Here is a 22,842-nt window from a genome sequence, read left to right as displayed (position 1 = left end):
ACATACTCATATACTGATATTGTTGTGACAATGTTGAAGAACAGATACAATATTATAGAACTGTAAAATAAGACGTTTAACAAAAACAAATATTTTCAGTGACAAAGCTGCAAACAAAGTTATCAAAGAAGAAAAAGAAAGCAGACCTATTGCTCCAGAAAGCAAGAAGAAAGCCAATATCCTTTCCCCTGGACCTATTAAAGGACAATCGGTTTCAAAACGGTATAGCATATTCATTTTTCTCCCTTTAATCTCATTCTTGTATTATCTTTTAGCACATGCAGTAATTGTAATCTTGTTCAACAGCTGGTAAATCTAATTATGAATGTTTTTTCTAATGAACATTAAAATGAAAAAAATCGTGTCCAATCTGTTATACACGTATCTGTTTAAATTAGTCAATAGCTATTTAAAGTACGTGATTTTGTCTTTTTGTTGCTAGTAAAGTGTCAGAAAAATCTGATGAAATTAGTGAAAGTTCCTCTGAGAGTGAGGAAGATGAAGAACAGCCTGAACGTCACCAGGAAGGAAACACTGATTTGCCATCTGAATATTGGCAAATTCAGAAACTAGTAAAATATATAAAGGTAAGAAAAGAAATTTTAACAGTTTTTTTATTATAAAAATGCCAAAAACTCAAATATTGGAAATTAGCTAATTGGCTCAAATATTGGGATTCTGAAACTCTGGACGTTTCTGTCTCCCTCTCCTTTCTCAGACTTTTTTATTTGCTCTTTTTGGAGTATAAATCCCCTGAATTAATCTATCTATTTATTTGTTTTATGTTATTTAAAACGTAAATGATTTCTTCTTTATGAATTATTGTTTGTTTTGAATTTTGAGGTGCAGTATTCTGAGATATTTCTTTATGTGAATAACAACTTTCAAGGGCTTTTATTAAATCAGAATACTTCGCATAAAGTCTTTCATTAGCTGTGATTAATGCATTACTAAAGTAATCCTAATTTTGTCAAATGTTGGTTAGCTGAAAAGAAAATGTATGACAAATAGGAGTCTCCCAAAGCAAAAAAAAAAAAAAAATTATGACTGTTGTTGAAAATGTATAATAACATATACATATTTATAATGCTGTAGATGTATTACCTAATAAAAATAACATGATTCAGCGGCATTTCTAAACCAACTATGCATTTCCCTCAGGGAGAATTCCTTTAAAAGCTTATAGTGGAATTTAAGTAATGTAATTTACTAATAATTGGCATTGGATTATTTGTTTTTTAAAATAAAACTATAAAGTATACAACGTTGTCCATATTAGGAAATTATAAGACAGAATTCCCACTGGTGCTATCACTTGTTCAGTTACACTGGTGTTAGCAACAGTGGTAACATTACTGTAGTGTAATCAAAGCATCAGCACTTTCCCATGCTTTAACAACTATCCTCATCAGGTTTAACTGACTCTTCACTGTCTCTTAGCTAGTTTCTAATCCATCTCTCACTGACATCTTTTAATTTGTATAGTAGAATTTGCTATAGATGTTTGACACCCTGTGTCTGTAAACAACACCCCCCAAAGCCCATATTCACCATTGTTATACAATTATGATATGTTCTGTACAAAGCATGCCTTAGCATTATTTTTAAAGTATTGATCTGCTAAACATTAATATCCTGTTGCATTGTATGTACTACCATAGTATGTGAAGTTATAAAATATTGTTGTAAATGCTACTAGAACATGTGAGGTGGGAACCACTTAAACCAGTTTTTCAGATACAACAGTGAAGTGGCCAGACATGATAATGGGTCATCAAGGAAAGAATCCACTACCAGGCATTGCTTACAGTGAAGGCTTCCCTGTAGGATGCACATTTGCAGTAGAGTTGCTTGACCAATGGGAAGCAGCACCATGTCACATGTTTGGGCTGTTCTAGCAAGCTGAAACAGACTATAAAAGGATGAGTGTGACATCATCACTAGGCTCCACTCCCATTCAACTGAACACCTGAAGGGTTGTTGGGAAGACAAAAGGACTTTGAAAGTGGGGAGGGGAGTCCCGGGCAGGGAAGGGTATCAGCTAATATGGGTGAGACATTGCTAATTCAAGAGCTTGTTAGTGTAGAACTTAGACCTTATGTTTATTTCATTTGGTAACTTCATTTAATTTCTTTACACTTGCCACTTACAATCACTTGAAATCTATTATTCTGTAGTTAATAAACTTGTTTAATGTTTTATCTTAACCTGTGTCTGCTGCTATCAGTTTTGCATTTGAACTTTGGGGTAAGTGGGGCTGGGTTCTTGGCTTTGGAATTCATTACTATCATTGGTTTCCCATACACCCCTCTCTTGGCTCCATATGTGGACCTCCTCCATACTGACAAGACTGCTATCTTCTCTCCTTGCAGTATAACTTACAACTCTTCCCTCCTCACAGGGGCCTTATATACATAATATAGCTGCTACATAATACTTCTATTCTTCTTTGAGGAGGTGCAGCCACGTGTTTCCTTTAGGTGTGTGTGCGCGCCCAGTTCACTGGAGCTGGAGAATTTTGCCTAGCAGTACCCGTGGGAGACAGTACTCAAGCCTCATGCTCATAGCTGCTCCCTTGGCTATCAGGCAGTACTGGCTTGAGCCCTCTCAGTTCCTTCTTATCTCCTGTCGGCTGGAATCTTTGCTCTTTGTGGTTCCTAGCCTCACAACTTCTCTATATCTTAGTGATGTTTTCTAATTGTATATTGTTATTAGTACCTTGAGTATAGTGTTAGTTTTAGTTAAATTTGGTTTAAGTATTTGCCTGGTGACTGTTTTCCCACCGGAGGCAAGGTGGCAATGGACTTCCTCTGCCTTTTTGTCCCAACCTCTTCCTTAATCCAGGACTTTGCCAGGACTGTGTCATTTATAGCCCCAGTGGCCTGACGGGCTGCTGAACCTGTGGGTATGTTGGCACTTGACCCCGATGTTTTCCTTTCACCTTCAGTGGAAGTGGGGCTGGTGCAAGGCTTGGCACAAGAGACCTCCTCGGCACTGGAAATTTCTTTGGCACCCTTGCTGTTGGCACCACCAAAGTTACTGTGGTGGCACTCACCACCTTCCACTTTGGCACCGCTGCCTACTTCAAATTTGACACCGCTTCCAGCAATGAAAATGATGGAAGCGTACTTGGTGCTGGTGGCACTGTTCCCACCATCAATATCAGTTCCCTCTTCATTCTGGGTTACAGATGAGTCAGACTGGTTGCACACAACCTCAGGACTGGCTCTACCTTTATCCTCTGAAGCCTGGGACCCCTAGGTGTCCAGGTCGGGATCTTCCTCTTCTCACTCTCCATTGCTTGACCCACATTGGGGGCCATTCATAGAGTGCTGTACGTACAAAGATTGGTGCTTGTTTCATGCTTGGGATGGAGGCCTTTTGCCCAGTGCCTACTGGTCACCAGTACCTTATCCATACCAGTGGTCTCCATGGAACCTGTGGGATGCTCTTTGGTCGCAAAGATCCAGCTCCTCATCTTGCTCTAAGGTGAGATCACAGGACACGTCTGTGGCAGTGACCGTCAATCTGCCACAAGCCCATGCTCCAGTGAACCTTCCCCTTACAAAGCTCTAGAGTTGTCCCATCCAGGTCTGTTAGTCCTGAAGCAGGATCTGACTCTGGCACAGTTAACCGCTTCATCTTTGTCCCCAGACGATTTCGCAGTGCCTGGCTCTTCCTCTTCTTTGGTACCAAAGGATTTCAAGGCATACCAGGAGCTTTTGTGGCACGTGGCTGCTTCCCTGGGTGTTCAAGTGGAGTTCCTGCAGGAGAACACCCATAAACTGTTGGATATCCTGCAGCCATCCACCTCTTGGAGAATTGCCTTGACTGTTAATGATGCATTCCTAGAGACTTCTAAGTTTCTCTGGAGCACGCTGGCTTTGGTACCGCCTACTGCAAAGCACATGGAGACACGCTACTTCATTTTTTATGCAGGGATTTGAGGGTTTTTACTACCATCTTGCCCCAAATTCCTGGTTGTAACCACAGTGAATGATAGAGCCCAACAGGGCAGATTTAAGTCCACTCCCAAGGATAAGGACTCTAAATAAATAGACCTGGTGAGTAGGAAGATTTACACCTACTCTTCCTTGCAGATGGGCATTGCTAACCAGCATTGCTGTCCAAATACGATTTTGTGAACTGGACGGCTTTGTCTAAGTTTGCAGACCAGCTACCCAAAGCCTCGAGGGAGGAATTTTGGGCATTCTATCACCAAAGGCTGCTTGGCGGCTAAGACTTCATTGCAGTCTGCTCTGGATGTCATGGATACTTCAGCCAGAGTGATGACGTTGGCGGTGACCATTAGAAATGCTTCCTGGCTGCAGAATTCAGGCATTCTCCTGATGTGCCGCAGGCCATAAAGAATTTGCCCTTCAATGGCCAAATGCTTTTTTTGAACAAGATGGATGAGACTGCACTCCTTCAAGGGATCAAGGGCTACCCTATGGTCCTTGGGGGCATATATGCTGGGAATTCAGCGGTGCCACTACAATGGTCAGCAGCAGCAGCAGTATCATATGCAGCACACATTTGGACAGCTTTTCCCTCCCCCGAGACAATGGGACTACTCCAGAAAGGGGCATAGATCCCATAGGAGGAAGCAGTTGGATCTAGAGTTTGGCCAGTTGACATTCTTTCACTGGCACTCTCTGCCCCTCCAGTGGCCATTTTGATTCCTTGGTCTGGAGCAGTGTTCCAGTTGTTGCTTCCTTCTCCCTGTCCCCTCAATTTCGGGACAGGTTGGCCCACTTTCACAATGCTTGGGGCTTGATCACCACCGACAGCTGGGTCCTAAGCACTGTCAGATCAGGGTATGCCATCCAGTTCCTTTCTGTCTCTCCTCTCCACCCTCACTCCCCATTCCTCTTCAGGGACCCCTCTGATGACGTACTGCTCCTTGAGCAGGTTCACTCTCTGCTGGCTTTGGGAGCAGTGGTGGAAGTTCCACTGGAATACCAGGGTCAGGGTTTCCATTCCCGGTACTTTCTGGTACCCAAATCCAAGGGAGGGATAATACCCCTTCTCGACCTTTGCAGCCTTGATAAATATATCTGATACATGAGGTTCTCAATGGTCACTCTATTGGCGATCTTCCTCACATTGTCTCTGAATGACTGGTTTGCTGGTCTTGACCTTCAGGACACTACTTTTGTGTGGTGATTTTGCTAAGCCACAGAAAATTCCTTCGATTCATCATAGCGGAGTGCCATTTTCAGGATATTTTCTGCCTCGCTTCTGTCCCTTGGGTTTTAACCAAATGCACAGTTGTGGTGATGGCATACCTTAGGAAGAAAGGAATCCATATCTGTATGGCTGGTTCGAAAGAGAAAGTCCTTTTTTACAGCAATACTACACTGGGATTGCTCGACTGGAGAGTGTTTGTCAGGGTGTTCCCTGTGTCTGGCCCGTACCAATCATGTCTATTGTCACCAATGCCTCCCTGATGGGTGGGGGAGCACATCTGGGGTTGCTGAAAGTTCAAGTTCAGTGGTGGGAGCAGGAGTCCTCCCTTCATGTCATGTGCTGGAGCTTCAGGCCATCTACAATACCTGTCACACTTTTCTGGACTGTAAGACGGACTCAGTGGTTCACATATTTACCAACAATACCACCACAATGTATTATGTGAACAGGCAAGGGGGAGCATGTTCCAGGATGCTCGGCCAACAGGCAATCAGGTTGTGGCAGTTCTGCATCAAGGAGAGCGTCACTCCAATAGCCGAACACTTGCCCAGGGTCCAGAATCATTTCACAGACCATCTCAGCAAGAATTTTTCCCTGAGTCATGAGTGATCCCTGAAGACAAGTATCCTCTGGGTCATCTTCACAGCCTGGGGCATTCAGAAAATTGACCTGTTTGCTATGAGGGATAATAGGAAATGTCATCTGTTGTATTCTGGAGGGGGACTCAGTCTGGCTTCCTGTCCGACGCTTTGCATTTCAGTGGCAGTCAGCTCTCTTGTATGTTTTTCCCTGGATCCCAATCATCCCACAGATCATCTTCAAAAAGGCCAGCTGGGCCAAGCTGATTCTCATTACCCTGGCATGAGGCAGTACTAGTCCTCTGAACTTCTTATGCTGTCAATTCAGCTTCCCATACCCCTTCCTTTCCATCCATCCTACTCACATAGAATCACAGTCACACCTTATATTTTGTGCTCAACTCCCTGCATCTCAAAGCATGGCTGCTTCGTGCCTGAATGGGGAGGAAGTGCAGTGTTCGGCAGCAGTTCAACAGGTCCTACTCAACAATAGAAAGCCCTGCACCAGAACTGCCTAGTTGGCAAAATGGAACAGGTTTTCGGTGTGGTCATTGGCTCACAGAATTCAGCTGACACTGGCTTCTATTGAGGACATCTTGGAGTATCTTCAGTCATCAGGACTTGCGCTTAGTTCATTGAAAGTGCAGCTGGCATCGATATTGGCATTTCATGCTCCCATTTAGGGAAGATCACTCTTCTCCAATGCCATGATAACAAGATTCTTAAAAGGGGCTTCTTCATCTCCATCCCCTGATCCAAGAGCTGGTTCCTATGTGGGACCTTAACATGGTCCTAGCAGCTTTAATGGGACCTTCATTCAAGCCCCTGTCATGTTGTCCCTCTCTGCTTTTGTGTCAAAAGACTGCATTCCTGGTAGTGATAATGTCCACGAGGAGATCCTGTGAGTTTCAGGCTAAGATGGCAGAGCCTCCTCATACCCAATTCTCCAAAGACAAAATGACTTTATGACCACACCCAAAATGTTAGTCTACAGTGGTTTCTCAGTTTCATTTGAACCAGGCAGTATACTTACCGGTGTTCTTTCCTAAGCCTCATTCCCTTCTGGAGGAGCAGTGTCTCCATACATTAGATGTCAGGCAATGTCTAGCTTTCTATCTGGACAGAACTAAACCGTTTCATGCTTCATCTTGACTGTTTGTGTCATATGCAGATTGTCTGGAGGAGCAAGTGGTCTCTTCAGAGACGATCTCTAAATGGATAACATTCTGTATCAAGACTGCATATGAAATAGATTCCGCTATCCCTTCATTAGCGGGTTCAAACTCATTCTACGAGAGGGCACTCAACAGCAATAGTATTCCTCAGTGACATCTCAATACTGGACATTTGCAGGGCTGCCATGTGGTCGTCCATGCATACGTTTACAAACCATTATGCCATAACTGCATCTACCTGAGAAAGTTTTGGTAGGGATGTTCTGCGATCTTTTTTCCAGTAGAATCCAAGCCCGGCCTCCTGGGGTGGGTACTACCTCTGAGTCACTGAAGTAGAACATACTGCTGTATCTACTCAAAGAAGAAGAAATGATTACTGTAACTGTTGTTCTTCGAGATGTCTATGTATTCCATGACCCACACTCCACCCACTCTGTATCGGAGTCTAGTCTCTGGGCATTCGGTGCTAAGGAACTGAAGGGGAAATCAAGGTGGTGCTGCCTCATATCGCGAGCAGAGGGGCTATGAGCACAAGGCATGAGCGCCCCTCCTATGGGTACTGCTAGGCAAAATTCTCTGGCTCCAGTGCACTGTGCGTTCACACACCTAACTGGAATACACCTCTGCATCACATCTCGAAGAACCACACTTACAGTAAGTAACTATTTTTTTCAATATTTGAACTGTTCAAACATAGGTATGTATGTATGAAGCCATTTTGAATTACTAGACTGCAAAAATGGTTTGAAAGTGAAAGAATTATGTTATTCATGCTGTTATATTTTAGAAATAGTCTGAACAGATCTCGTTCGACCTGTCAACAGCAATCACTGTAGAATACAGAACAAGCATGAAAAATTTCATCCCAAAGGAATATCTTTCAGTAAATGATTAATACTTGAAAAGAGGGCTTTTAATGTCCATCTCCATAAAGCAACAGTACTGTTACGAAAATTCAGAATGCATACCTATGTGTGTATATATACATACACAAACACATCACACGAGTTTTTTAATTAATTAAAAAGTACATATTCTTAAACAAAACACTTCTCTTGAAGCTGTTAATTACGTTGAGCAGCAAATCTCCAAAGGGTCAGATAAAGCTGAAAAAAGATGCTGTAATGCCATACCACAGACAGTGGTGGAAACTCTTTATTGACGAAGTGCGACTTTAACTAGCACATGGAATTAATTTATAATTCAAGCACAAACATTGTACTTCTGGTCAGACTGAGTAGATTTTTGGCATACCTGTTCATATGAGCAAGTGTTCATGACACAGGTGGCATAAGAGAAGGTATATCTACAAACAGTTATAATGTTTCAACATATATAAATATATTTGCATAGAAACATAGGCATAATTTTTTAGGATGTGTGTGTGTGTGAGAGAGAGATTAAACATATATTTTGGCCATTTTAAAGAGGAACTAAAATACACTTAAAAAACCCTGAGGTTCCCAAGTTAGAAAATACAATAATTTGTATCGAGTAAATGTTGGAAGGACAAAAAGTAAACCATAATTGATAGCAAGGTTACGTGAAGGATGGATGTTCATATACAAAACCCCTACACGACCTAAAAGATACATACTTTCACAACATTATCACTTCCAATACAAACCAGATCTGCCAGTTCTAAGGTTTTTCCTGATAAGCTATGGATTTCCAAACCCTTTTACACGGTTCTGGAGAAAAACTCTAGCCTACAGGGAAATCCTCCTCTGGTTGGCTGGCTGCCCTTCCCCATTTCTTCTGCCTCCTGGGGAAGGGCAGCCATATTGGAACTGCTCCAGATGCTGAGAGACATGGAGCAAGCAAACTTTCTGCTTCCCAGCTGAGCAACTGGGAGTCTGTGCAGCAGACAACTGGGGAGCAGCTGCTCCTGCCAGTTCTGCAGCCTGTGCTCCAAACTTCCCGGTTTAGGAGCCTAAGTCTCCTTGAAAGTCAGGAGCTGGAGCTTTAAAAAGAAACATCAGTTATTGTGAGACTCCTGCTGAATCATGAGAACTGGCAATGCTGCACCTCATTCAGTTGGATACCACTGATGCCAGACAACTCTTCAACACCACATTCTACAACCCACTACCATCCAATCCCACTGAAGATTACCAAAAGAAACTACAACATCTACTTAAGAAACTCCCTAAAGAAACACAGGAACAAATCTACACAGACACACCCCCTGAGCCCCGACCAGGGTTATTCTATCTACTACCCAAGATCCATAAACCTGGAAATCCTGGACGTCCCATGATCTCAGGCATTGGCACTCTCACAGAAGGACTGTCAGGCTATGTGGACTCTCTCCTCAGGCCCTATGCCACCACTGACTTCTGAGAAAACTACAATCCATCAGTGATCTCCCAGAAAACACCATTCTAGCCACTATGGATGTAGAAGCTCTCTACACCGACATTCCACACAAAGATGGACTACAAGCCATCAGGAACATTTTCCTTGATGATGATATGGCACACCTGGTAGCTGAACTTTGTGACTTTCTCCTGACCCACAACTACTTCAGATTTGGAGGCAATCTATACCTTCAAGTCAGTGGCACAGCATGGGCACCCACATGGCCCCACGGTATGCCAACATTTTTATGGCTGACCTAGAACACCAGTTCCTCAGAATTCATCCCCAAGCACCTCTTCTTTACCTATGGTACATTGATGACATTTTCATCATCTGGACCAATGAGAAAGAGTCCCTCAAAGAATTCCACCAGGATTTCAATAATTTCCACCCCACCATCAACCTCAGCCTGGACCAGTCCACACAAGAAATCCACTTCCTGGACACTACAATACAAATAACGGATGGTCACATTAATACCACCCTATACTGAAAACCAACTGACCGCAATACATATCTTCATGCCTCCAGCATTCACCCTGGACACATTATATGATCCATTGTTTACAGCCAAGCCCTAAGATACAACCGGATTTGCTCCGATCCCTCAGACAGAGACAAACACCTACAGGATCTCCGTAAAACATTCTTAAAATTACAATACCCACCTGGAGGGGTGAAGAAACAAATTGACAGAGCCAGATGGGTACCCAGAAGTCACCTACTACAGGACAGACCCAACAAAGAAAACAACAGAACACCACTGGCCATCATCTACAGCCCCAAGCTAAAATCTCTCCAACACATCATTAAGGATCTACAACTTATCCTAGCAGATGATCCCTCACTTGCTCAAGCCATGGGAGGCGGACCTATCCTTGCTTACAGACAGCCCCCCAACCTGAAGCAAATACTCACCAGCAACCGTACACCATACAACAAGACCACTAACCGAGGAACCTATCCCTGCAACAAACCCCGTTGCCAACTCTGCCCACACATCAACTCTAGTGACACCATCACAGGTCCTAACCACATCAGCCGCACCATAAGGAGCTCATTCACCTGCACATCTACTAATGTAATACATGCCATCATGTGCCAGCAATGCCCCTCTGCCACGTACATTGGCCAAACTGGACTGTCCCTACGCAAAAGAATAAATGGACACAAATCAGACATAAAAAATGGTAACATCCATAAACCAGTAGGAGAGCACTTCAGTCTCCCAGGACTTACCATACCATACCATACAAGTCTTACCATACTTCTACAAAAAAAACTTCAAAAACAGACTTCAGCGAGAAACTGCAGAGCTGGAACTCATATGCAAACTTGACACAATAAAACTGGGTCTGAACAGAGACTTGGAATGGTTATCTCATTACTAGAAGTAATTGTCACTGTTCACACATTCTCACCTCCTAATTAATGGTTGTGAATAGGCCTCATCTACTTTAACTGAATGGACTTTGTTTACACTTACCCTCCCCATTGTTGTTTCTTACCCTTGGATGTATATGTATACCTCCTATCTGATTTCTATTTCATGCATCTGACAAATTGGGTTGCAGCCCACGAAAGCTCATGCCTGCAGAAATTTGTTAGTCTTTAAAGTGCTACAGGACTGTCGTATACAGACTAACACCGCTACCCCTCTGGAACTTTTCACTGATGCTAAAGTAACTTTGAACTGGAAGTGAGACCTTTGTTCTCATTTACACTAATATACCACTCTGGCACTGTTAAGATGTTTTAAAATGGGTGTAAATTACATTCTATACTTTTACATTGCCAGAGCAGTGTGTCAATGGCAATGGCATAAGTCAGAACCAAGCTTTAAATGTGTTAGAAAGAATAGTGTGTTGGTGCGGCAGATGGTACCCTCTGCATTTGAATTAGAGACCAAATAAGTATATATTATGTTTTCACCATTTATTCTTTTAAAAGTCATGACATAGTTTGAATATTTAGTAGTAATAAAAAGAATACTTAGCTCTATATAGAATTGTTCCTCAGCAGATATAAAAAATTCCTTAGAGAATTTGCCTTATTAAAAATATCTTCCCCCTCACCCCTATTTAAATGAAGATTCATGCTTATTTTCATGAAAGGTTAAAGAGTTTTAAGTAGCAGCCTAATCCCCCTGCAATTTAACAGGTGGTATATACAGCAACACTTTTATATGAAGCATCTTTAAATTTATGGCATGTGAGGATGACATTGATGTTGCTTATAGATGTTTTATTCAAAACTTGATGTGAAACAAATAGAAAGGACCAACTAAGTTTGTATTTTAACTACAAAATGGAAAAATTATAGCATTCTTAAATTATAATGATGCTGGAAACATTCCAAATTAAGGGTAAACTAATATTCATTATAACAATTTGAATCAATTTAATAAACCATATGTGGATTACAAAATATTTTGTGGGTAGCTGAAAGGTATTTCTAGTTAATTTTGAAAGCTTCACTTTAAAAGGCATGTTAGCCTATGGAATAGGATGATTCTTTAAGTACTAATTAATCTGCGATAAATATATTTTAAAAGGAAAGGAAAAATATGATTCAAGCAGTAATTTGTTCACTAAAAATATAAAATAATTTGAAAACGTTAATGATGTTTGCAAGCCATGTGATAATTACAGAAATAGCTTAAAGCTTTTGGTGTCCCAGAATATTTCTGAACAACAAAACTGTTTACAGAATTGAAAACCCAGATTTTAATGGGCAAATTTTGTAGACCCTTAACTGGACCTCCATTTTTCCAGGCACAAATAGTGGATGAAAATTACACCCATAATTTGCTACTTGGATGATAACATCTCTACACATGTAGATTGTGGATTTAGATATCTGAGTTACCAACCACAGGCACAAATTATTGTGAGTGTATAATTGTGAAAGCAAATTAATCAGCTCCTACAAAATTGGAAATTTTCTGGAAAGTCTGGAAATCTGGCCCTAAATGTGTAACATTGGTGCATACAAGAATCCAAACAAGAGCAGAATAATTGTCTCATCCATAACGTAAATAAGTCACACAGTATTAATTGTCTATAGATTGTGAAAAACAAAATATGTATACTGTTTTTAAATTGAATATTACCCAATTTATTTTCATTACAGAACAACATTATCTCTGACTTGCATATGATAGTACTATAGTGTAATTTCTATAAAATGCCACACATTTTATTATTTATCTTCTAGTGCTCTTCTGTTAGAGTCTGAAGAACAGTAGAGTATGTCTATGCAGATAAAAATATAATTAAACCAGAACAATTTGCTGGAATATGACACAAATTTAAAGAAACATATAACTGAGAGGTACTGATGACTGCTTGGATCACAAATCTCTTTGAGATGAGGTGTGAACACACTCTTCAGTTAACATAACTCTCAGGATAAATTAATCACAATCCACCCACGTAAAACAAAAGGGGGTTGTGAACTCACCCAGGAATTTTTGGACTGAATGAGCAGAGGGCTTTTGCTGTGGTGTGTGTGTGTGTGTGAGAGAGAGAGAGAGAGAGAGAGTCAGAAGGAACAGCGGAAAACATGGTGGCTGACCCTGGAATAAACCTGGGGAGAAATTTTGAGTCAGGGACGTAGGCTGAAAGGAGTGATCTTGGTGCTGTGAGCGAAACAAGCTGTTTCTTGCAATTTGATTCCTTCTGTGTTCACAGACACAGGACTTTTAAATTCTTTGTAAATAAACAAAGCTGCCTAAAATAAATACCTGTCTATCAGCAATTTCTGCTCCCAGAACATACCCAGGGTCCCAAACTTTGACTAGCTACTCGGGTTGAAAGGGGGCAATATTATTAATGTGTGCTTGAAACCTTTTTCTAATACAGGTAAGTTAAATTCACATTGATCCTCCAGAGTACTGTGCCAGAGCATTGTGCCTTTTTCAGCACTTACAGCTCCATAGATAGTTTAACAGACATAATTTTGGTGTGCCTGACAACAAAAACCATTTTTTTAGGGGAGGGAGAGTAATTTAACTGACATTGAACAAGTGAATATTGCTGCTCTTCAGCTTCCATGGTGGACAGTTACTTGGCAGAAAGTAATACTCGTATAAGAGATGATTCTGTGCCATATTCCAAGAAAAGTATTTTGCTAACGTTGCAGCTCTGGCTACTAAATATCTATAATCTGTTTATACCACACTCTTCTCCATGACATCTGAACACTTTTTGAACTCCCACCTCCAATATTTGGCCTGAATCTTTTTAGTTTAGATGATGTGAGCAGTAACAAAGAAAGAATGAAACATAAAAATGTAGATTTTTTTTTTACAGTTAACATGCCTGTTTTATAACAACATGTACAGTGGACATCATGAAAAAGTCACCATTTTACAATACATACCAAGGGTGGGAACTGTTGGCAAATACTGACTTTACATAGGAACTAAGTATTATTATTATTATAGTTAGAGCAGGGCAAACAGTTTTGGACAAATAGTTTATTCACTGAAAAAAAGCTGCTTCAGTTGACCTGAAACGTTTTGCAAATTTGCCAAATAGTTTTGGTCAAAAAATGTTTTTGGGGACTTTGGGCTTGTCCACACAGTGCAGCAATGTGCACTATGGGACTGTGATTTCTAAAGTGCACTAACTGTTGCGCACTAATTGTTCAGTGTAGAGCCTGCTTATGCGGACTAAAAGCTCCTTAATGGCACTAGGGAACTTTTACTGTGCACCAGCACAGTCTACATGGCCCGATTAGTGTGCATTATGTTAATGTGCTTTAGAAATTATGCAGCCCTGTAGTGTGCATTGCTATACCATTTAGATAAGCTCTTAGAGCCATTTGAGGTGGAGGATGGGGGCCTCTTCCTTATAACATTTAGCCCCTTTGTTAGAACATAAGAACAGCCATACTGGATCAGAACAATGGTCCATCTAGCCCAGTATCTTCTCTTCAAACAGTGGACAATGCCAGGTGCTTTAGAGCGAATGAACAGGACAGGTAATAAGCAAGTGATCCATCCCCTGATGCCCATTCCCAGCTTCTGGCAAACACTTCCATCAATGGCTATTAGTCAAAATGGTCAGGGATGCAAACCCATTCTCTGGGTTTCCCTAAACCTCCGTCTGCTAGAAACTGGGACTCATGGACAGGGGATGGATCACTTGATAATTGCACTGTTCTTTCCATTATCCCTGAAGCATCTGGCACTGGCCACTCTTAGAAGGCAGGATATTGGGCTAGATGGGCCATTGGTCTGATCCAGTATGACCATTCTTATGTTCATACTTGGAATTCTTACATGTGGCTTAATGAACCCCAAAGCAGGGCCCCAACTTCAATTCTAATTACACTGAATATTGTTTCAATTAAACAGTTAACCATTTTCTAATACAGCTTTTTTCCTTTCTGGGTGTCTGGCTGGTGAGTCTTGCCCACATGCTCAGAGCTTAACTGATTGCCATATTTGGGGTCGGGAAAGAATTTTCCCCCAGGGCAGATTTGCATAGGTCCTGGGGGCTTTTCTCCTTCCCCTGTAGCATGGGGCATGGGTCACTTGCTGGTGGACTCACTGTACCTTGAAGTGTTTAAATCATTATTTGAGGACTTCAATAACTCAGTCTTAGGTTGGGGTCTATTACAGGAGTTGGTGGGTGACGTTCTGTGGCCTGTGTTGAGATCATAATGATCCCTTCTGACCTTATAGTCTATGAGTTTTTTATTAGGTCCCAATCTACTTATGTCTTCTTTGATGCTTCAGAAGTAGTGTGCAGCCTTCCCTAAGGCCTTTGTCAGCTTGGGGATTTGTGAGATGAGAGGCAGGTCCATACAGCCAGGGGAAATGTGCCTCTTTCACCACCAACCACACAAGGCTAAAAACTTAACATTGTAGAGTATCAATAAAGCACATTATATGCATTAAGAACTGGCTAACTGATAGATCTCAGAAAGTATTTGTCAGTGGGGAATCATCAAATGTGCATGTTTCTACTGGTTTTCTCCAGGGACTAGTAGTCGTTCCAGTGCTATTCAACATTTTCATCTATATGTTTATAAAATTACTGCTGATAAAATTTGCTGATGACAGAGATTGGCAGAAAGGTAAATGATGAGGACAGGACTGAAGAAAATGCCTTACAATGATAGACTTAATGAGCTCAATCTGTTTAGTTTATCAAAAAGAAGACTGAGAGATGACTTGATTACAATGTATAAGTACTTTCATTGGGAGAAAATATCAGGTACTAAAGGGCTTTTTGATCTAGCAGAGAAAGCCATAAGAAGAACCAATGGCTGGAAGCTGAAGCCAGATAACTTTAAATAGGAAATTAGGCATACATTTTTAACAGTGAGAGTGATTAACCATTGGAACAAACTATCAAGGGAAGTGAGATCTCTTGTCTTCAAATCAAGACTGGATGCCTTTCTGGAAGATATGCTTTAGCCAAACACAAGTTATTGGGTTCCACACAAGTGAAATATAATGATCTGTTATGTAGAGGAGGTCAAACTAGATGACCTAATGTTCCTTTGAGGCCTTAAACTCTACTAATCTATGGCTTAGAAGGGAAAGATAATACCACCACAGTCTGTATTACATTTCTGTAGCCCTCTGTAGTTGAGAACATCTTTTAAGGTGGGGACAGAGCGCATCAGGGAACACCAGCAACGGAAGAAGCCCTAATGCCATGGAATGGGCTGGGGAAGGCCTCTGAAGCACCACTGCTGGTATTGATGAGGCCTCAGTGTGGATCTGTTTGGGTTCTGGGGAATCTGCAGTGTTGGTGGATAGGCCCCATGAAGTGCCCCCAATGTAACAATTGTGGAGACATTTCTACAAAGAAAGCCTCACAGAGATGTCCTTCTTCCCATCAGTTTTCTCACAGAAGGGGCAATCAGGCCCATGCATACCAAATTTATGTATGCTGATCATATCATTTTCCAATATAGCTGGCTTTGGATATATTTTGTTAAGTTTTTAAACAGATTTTACTGTACATCATAGAACTCTAAAAATTGTTCCATTAAATCCTTTAAAAAATAAAAACGAAGGAAAGACAAACTATGAAGTAGATTCTATTTTAAACAAAGTTTTTTTGTGTGGCCCTTTTTATAGTTTTGTAATTCTCAGCTGTGTGACATGTGCCTTAGTATTGAACTTAAGAACTCTAATTACTGCACTGACATTGGTTAGAAAATGCTTTATTTATTAGCATAGCATACATCCTGTTTTAGAATTTATATTTTATTTTCATCTAATTTGTAGATACTTATACTATATCATTATATAAGAAGAGATACTCATTTTAAACTAAATCTGCATTTAATTTAAATCCTTAAAATTGATTGGTGAAGTGCCAGTAGAATTCATTTTGAATCCAACCCATGAGTTTTCAAAGGGTATAACATGATTTTGTGTAATTTTAATAGGGTGCTAACTATTTCCACGTTTGTTAAAATCTATTCTGTATGACTTACTGTAATGATAACTACAAGAAAGAGAAATAATTATTGTGGCCACAAGTAGTATTACGTATGCTGTAGAACCAATGTTTTGAACATATGAAAAATATTTTATTGTGGTTTCACTTGAAAAATGTATATTAAGCTGTGTAAGCAATTTAGAAGGAGAAAAACAAAATACATTTATATTTTTCATATTGTTTTATTTTTATTTAATATGGCATAAAAAGAAGTTTTGTTTTTTTTTAAATACTTGGAACATACCAAGTATCATATGCCAACCATTACATATGTAATAGATAAGTGTAGCATGATGAACATTGCATGATGGAGCAAAATATAGCTACAGTTTAGCGAGTGTGTCCTTTAAAGAAGAAGATATCACTTGGAGTGAAATGAAATGACGTGTTGTGTCTTTAAATACCTGTTTCAAGGTTTTATAAAGCAAAGCAAGTTTAGAAAATATCCTATAGCCTGAGCTATGCTATGAAGATTATATATTTTGTAAAAGAACAGCTGATAGCCTTTTTGAACTCACAGACAGCATATAGCTATAGTTCTGCAGTCTTCTTTCCTGGAGAAGTGGGCTTTTCTATCATTTAGACAGGCCAGCTACATGATATGCCAGAAAAAGAACACTTCTCTAGGAAAGCTGCTAAAAACATTATACAGTATTTTGGTACGGAATGTACTATATTCAGTAGGTTTACCTACTGCTTAAAGTTAGGCACATGCTTAATTGCTTTGGGGAATCAGGACCATATAGTGATGATTAAACAAATAATCAGACTTATTTTTAGAGAGACAGGGTGGGTAAGGTAATATCTTTTATTGGACCAACTTCTGTTGGTGAGAGAGGCAAGCTTTCGAGCTTACAGAAGAGCTCTGTGTAAGTCATACAGCATATTACCTCACAGACCTCTAATATCCAGGGACTGACACGTCTACAACAACATAGACTTATTTTTAGGCATTTTCCCAGTAAAAGATAAATGTCTCAGACATCTAAGTATGTCCTTGATAATTGAGCAGTTTCTGTAAGAGTGGATTCTTGTATCTGGATATTTTTAGTTAGAAGAAACAGATGTAAAAATTACCTTTAAAACTGCATTCATGTCAACTTTATTGATTAACAGAACAAGCTTTTCAAATGTAGGTTTCTGATTTGAAACCATATCACATATTTTTCTCACATTTATAGTTTGGTTTGCTTTCTCATGCATTTCCTAGCCAACTTTTGTGATGGCCATTGTAGGGTACCTTGAGTTAGGTGTTTATGAGACTATATATAGTTGACCTACCATTTTTGGTTTTATTATTTTAAGGAAATTTCTGCATGTTATGCATCTATAAAGTAAATTTCTCATAAAATGTATTCATTTCATATTAGGAATCATAATCCATTTTTCCAGTGAGTTTACAGATTTCAGTATGTCAGGCATGGATTAGGAAATTATCCTCCTTTGGAGTGGACAGATTCAAAATCCTTTGCAATATCAACAACTTCAGTTGAGCCATGGACTTGAGCTGCAAGATTCAGAACTAGATGTTGACCCAAACTTTCATGGAGTTCAAAGGGATATTTGGATATAGGGTTTTTATAGATTCATAGATTTTAAGGCCATGAAGGGTCATTGTGATCCTTAGCCATAGGACTTCCCTAAATTAATTCCTGCTTCCATCTAACAGAACTAGAACAGAGCATATATTTTAGAAAAACATCCAATCTTGATTTTAAAATTTCCAGTGATGGAGAATCCACCACAGCCCTTGGTAAATTGTTCCAATGGTCAATTACCCTCACTGTTAAAATATGTGACTTATTTCTAATCTGACTTTGTCTTGCTTCAACTTCCTGTCATTGGATTTTGTTGTACCTTTGTCTGGTAGATTGAAGAGTCTTTTATGATCAAATTTCTGTTCTCCAACATAAGTTCTTACTAGACTATGATCAAATGACCCCTTAAACTTCTCTTTGTAAGCTAAATAGATGGAGCTCCTTTAGTCTCTCCGTATAAAATTAATTTTAATCCTTTAATCATTCTTGTGGCTTTTCTCTGAACCCTCTGCAATTTATCAACAGTGAACAGTGGACACCAGAACAAGACATGGTATTCCAGTAATAGTAGCACCAGTGACATATCCGGAGATAATATAACCTCCTTACTCCTACTTAATATTCCATTAACGTATTGCATGAGCACTTTTAACCAGAGCTTTGCACTCTAAGATCACGTTCAGCTGATTTTCCACTTTGACCCTTCAGACTTTCAGTTTCAATGCTTCTCAGGCTAGAGTCCTCCATTCTTTGGCCTAGATGTATGACCTTACATTTAACCATGCTCTATTTAAACACACATCTAGCAGTGTAGACATGGGTTTGGTTGCATCCATCTTACCAAGCAATCCAGATTGCTCTATATCAGTGAACTGTCCTTTTTGTTATTTACTACTCCCTCAATTTTTGTATCATCTGCAAACTTCATTAGTAATAATTTCATATTTTCTTCCAACTCATTGATACAAATGTTAAATAGTATAGGGCCAAGAACTAGTACATAGGGTTAGTTTCTTTATGTTTATGTAATAATAAGATTGTATTTTCCTGTAGCTATATAATTATTTTTACATTCTTTTAGGGCGGTAACCAGACAGCTACAGTAATTGCATTATGTTCAATGAGAGATTTTAACTTGGCTCAAGAAACTTGTCAACTGGCCATCAGAGATGTTGGGGGTCTTGAAGTACTAATTAATTTACTTGATACAGAAGAAATTAAATGTAAGGTAAGTAAGTTTGTCTAAATAAATTGAGTTGTGTATATGCTAGCTAATATTAGAATACTTCCCCTCCTCCACTCACTCCCCTCCACATCCCATGGAATGTATGGTATAAAGAAGAGTTGTTTAATGGGTTCCATAGAAAAGAGAGAACATGTTAGATAATCCATTATTTCAAATGATTGCTAGCTAAAATGATTATATATTCTTAAATAATGCCTCATATTTAATTTCTTCCTCTGTTTAGATTGGTTCTTTAAAAATCCTGAAGGAAATTAGTCAGAATTCACAGATCAGACGTACAATTGCTGATTTTGGAGGCTTACAGATCATGGTGAAAATACTAGACTCCCCAGATAAGGATCTGAAATGTTTGGCAGCTGAAACAATTGCTAATGTTGCCAGATTTAAACGAGCCCGAAGGACAGTAAGACAGCATGGAGGAATCAAGAGACTAGTAAGTAGATATTAAAATCAACACATTTACTGAATTTATTTTTTCCCACTTTATAAGTCATTTGTTAGCCAGGATAAAAAATTAGTTATGTATCATTAAAATGCAATATAATTACATTCTTCCCAGTGCTTAATTTCTAATGAAAGAGGTACCAGGGCTCAAGCAATTAGGTGCTGGGGCTCAAGCAATTTTTTACATTCATAACTGATGCAGCAAGCCCAGAGGTGCCGGAGCTATGAACTGCCAAGCCTTGAGGTGCCATGGCTCAGCTGTGACAAGTCTTGGCACAAATTAAGCACTGAATCTTCCTGAATTGCATTAAATACATTAAGAATTTTTTTTGTCAGGTTGGGCTACTGGACTGTGTTCCAATGGGATCAGCCAATCTGACTTCACATCAGGCAAAAGATATTGAAGTAGCACGATGTGGGGCTTTGGCGCTCTGGAGCTGTAGCAAAAGTACCAAGAATAAAGAAGCAATTCGTAGGGCTGGAGGCATTCCATTGTTGGCTCGGTTGCTAAAGTCTCCACATGCAAACATGTTGACACCTGTGGTGGGGACATTACAAGAATGTGCATCCGAGGTAAGCCTATTGCCACTTAGGCTATGTGTACACTTACAGAGTACAGGCACTACATGTGTAGCTACCCAACACAGTGAAAGACTCAGGCAGTGGGGACAGACTCTGGCAGGAGGGAGACAGCAGGAAAAGGCACTGGTAACAGGGAGGCAGCAGGGAAAGGTTCTGGCAGTGTGGTGGCAGCAGGACACTACACTGCTAAAAACAGCAGTATAGACATGGGATGCACTGCTTAGGCATGTAGAGTGCCATGTAAGATATATTCCCTGAGGTGAGACATGTAGGGCACTCTATTCTATTTGCCTAAGCCATGCCTCACTGTCTATACCACTATTTATATCTATCTTAGCTGGATGTGCAGTGTAAGTGCAGTGTAGATGTACCTATAGTTTAACCAGTCTACCTCTAACCTTTCTAAACTGATGGCTCAGACTACGATTTAAAATAAGTAAATCTGGGCAACTTACCTTTTGGAAGAATGTTGTTGGACACCCTCTATTCCATCAGGTAGTTTCGTCCCATCTAAAGGGCAACATTGGAGAGTGGACACTGTGGGTGGTGCCTTATAGAAGTTTTTTAATGAAAGTCATGGCTCATAAGGCTGTAAGGCCCAATCTTTACATAAGATTTGTGAGAGAAAATTTATATGAAACTAATGTGGTTCAAGATTTTCATTTTTGTAAATTTTTCATATTTGACAAAAATATCTGGTTTTGTTGCAAGAAATTTGAAAAGTGGATTTACAAAAGTTGTCACGGTTACATCCTGATTCAATAATATGATTAAATGGCAGAAAACTGAATTGGAAACAACCGTATTCTTAGGGAGGAATATGTGGGAATTCAAAATATGTATAAGGGTACAGATGGATCAATGGACAAGAAGATAATCCCATCACAACACAAGTTAAAATAGTTTACAGTATCCATGTGCTTTATACAAAACAGCATCTTATCAGTCTCAGCAGGAGTAAAGGAAAGTGTGATTTGCCTCCATGTTTCCATTACAAATTGTACAGTCTTGATTGTATCCAGGTTTTCAAAACTGCCAAAATGTGAGCTCTTTTGCTGTGAGTTCTTAAATGTCTGTCTAAATAAAGTATTATCAGAAAGATTGCTCTAATGCTCTGAATTTAATGTATTTAATAATATGCATTTTACAACTTTAAAATGACTTTATTTAAAAGAACAGAAAAGAAATAAAAATAAAAATAATGGGCCAATTTTTTCTCCCAGGTATATTGGTGCGATCCCACTTAGTGTACTTCGGTGGCATTTCACTAGTGTAACTGAGAGCATAATTTGGTCCTGTGTTTAAGTAGAATAAATATCTTATTTAAACCAATAAAAGCCAGGAAATTAAAAGTTACGAGTGAGACACCCTGGTTTTAACTCACATTGTAGTTCCTAACTTTGAATTTCCTGACTTTTGTCATTTTTCAGACCTTAACATTATTTAAAAATATTGGTTTATATTTAAAATGGACAAGGCTTTTTAGCTCTATACAGTAATATATAACTATCTAAAGAATTGCAATTATAATAAGCACAGAATGCCTAGAAGCATGCTATTAAAATTACACACAAAAACTAAGTTAATAGAACTTCATTAAAATTGCAAAGTCATGATCACATGATTTCATAGTATTTTTTTCCACAGGACCCCAGCCTCATTCAGTGCACAGTTGATGGAAGGTGTTCAATTACTGAGCAGCTATTCAATATTTAGTTTTATTCTAATTGTTCAATATGTGGCCTTAGGCCCAATATACCACATACTATTCAAACCTTGTAGTGAAGACAAAATGATTAATTTCTTCATAGTCTTAGAACTATAGTCTCTGAGTGCATCACAAACATTAATTCATAAATCCCCTGTGAGGTGAAGGGGTGATATTATCCCTATTTTACAAAGGGGAGCTGAGACACAGCAACATTAAGAACATAAGAACTCTGTGGCAGAGGTTGAGATAGAATCCAATTCTCCAGGGCAGCATTCAGCTGCCTTTACCATGAGACCCTCCTTTCTGTTCCTGCAATCCTCATGTTTCATTTTCTACACACTTCCCAAATTATGTAATAAATGTGGCGGGGGTCTTACAGAAAGCAGCCTCTGGGCATGTCTACACTGCAAAGTGAATTTAATTTCAGTCGACATCCAGCCACCGCACTAATGAAGTTGATCAGGCATGATCACACCACACTCATTGCATTGGGGGAGTGTGTCCTCACCAGCCGAACTTGTATTGATGAACAGAGCAGTGCACCGTGG

The 22,842-nt window shown here is 39.6% G+C and overlaps 1 protein-coding gene across 1 annotated transcript in view; it reads left to right on the top strand.

The window, feature by feature from the left end:
• Nucleotides 1-22,842, top strand: part of ODAD2 (outer dynein arm docking complex subunit 2) — a 147,075-nt gene that overhangs the window by 26,642 nt on the left and 97,591 nt on the right. The window contains exons 8-12 of the mRNA XM_067542791.1: nucleotides 100-222; nucleotides 443-587; nucleotides 19,393-19,539; nucleotides 19,781-19,990; nucleotides 20,338-20,574. Of these exons, the coding sequence (XP_067398892.1) occupies nucleotides 100-222; nucleotides 443-587; nucleotides 19,393-19,539; nucleotides 19,781-19,990; nucleotides 20,338-20,574 (862 nt within the window). The remainder of the gene's footprint in view (nucleotides 1-99; nucleotides 223-442; nucleotides 588-19,392; nucleotides 19,540-19,780; nucleotides 19,991-20,337; nucleotides 20,575-22,842) is intronic.

The sequence above is a fragment of the Emydura macquarii genome, unplaced genomic scaffold (assembly GCF_026122565.2).
Source record: "Emydura macquarii macquarii isolate MOO-44397 ecotype Brisbane River unplaced genomic scaffold, CSIRO-AGI_Emac_v2 contig_719, whole genome shotgun sequence".
NCBI lineage: Eukaryota > Metazoa > Chordata > Testudines > Chelidae > Emydura > Emydura macquarii.
This window is presented reverse-complemented; position numbering and strand designations above follow the sequence as displayed.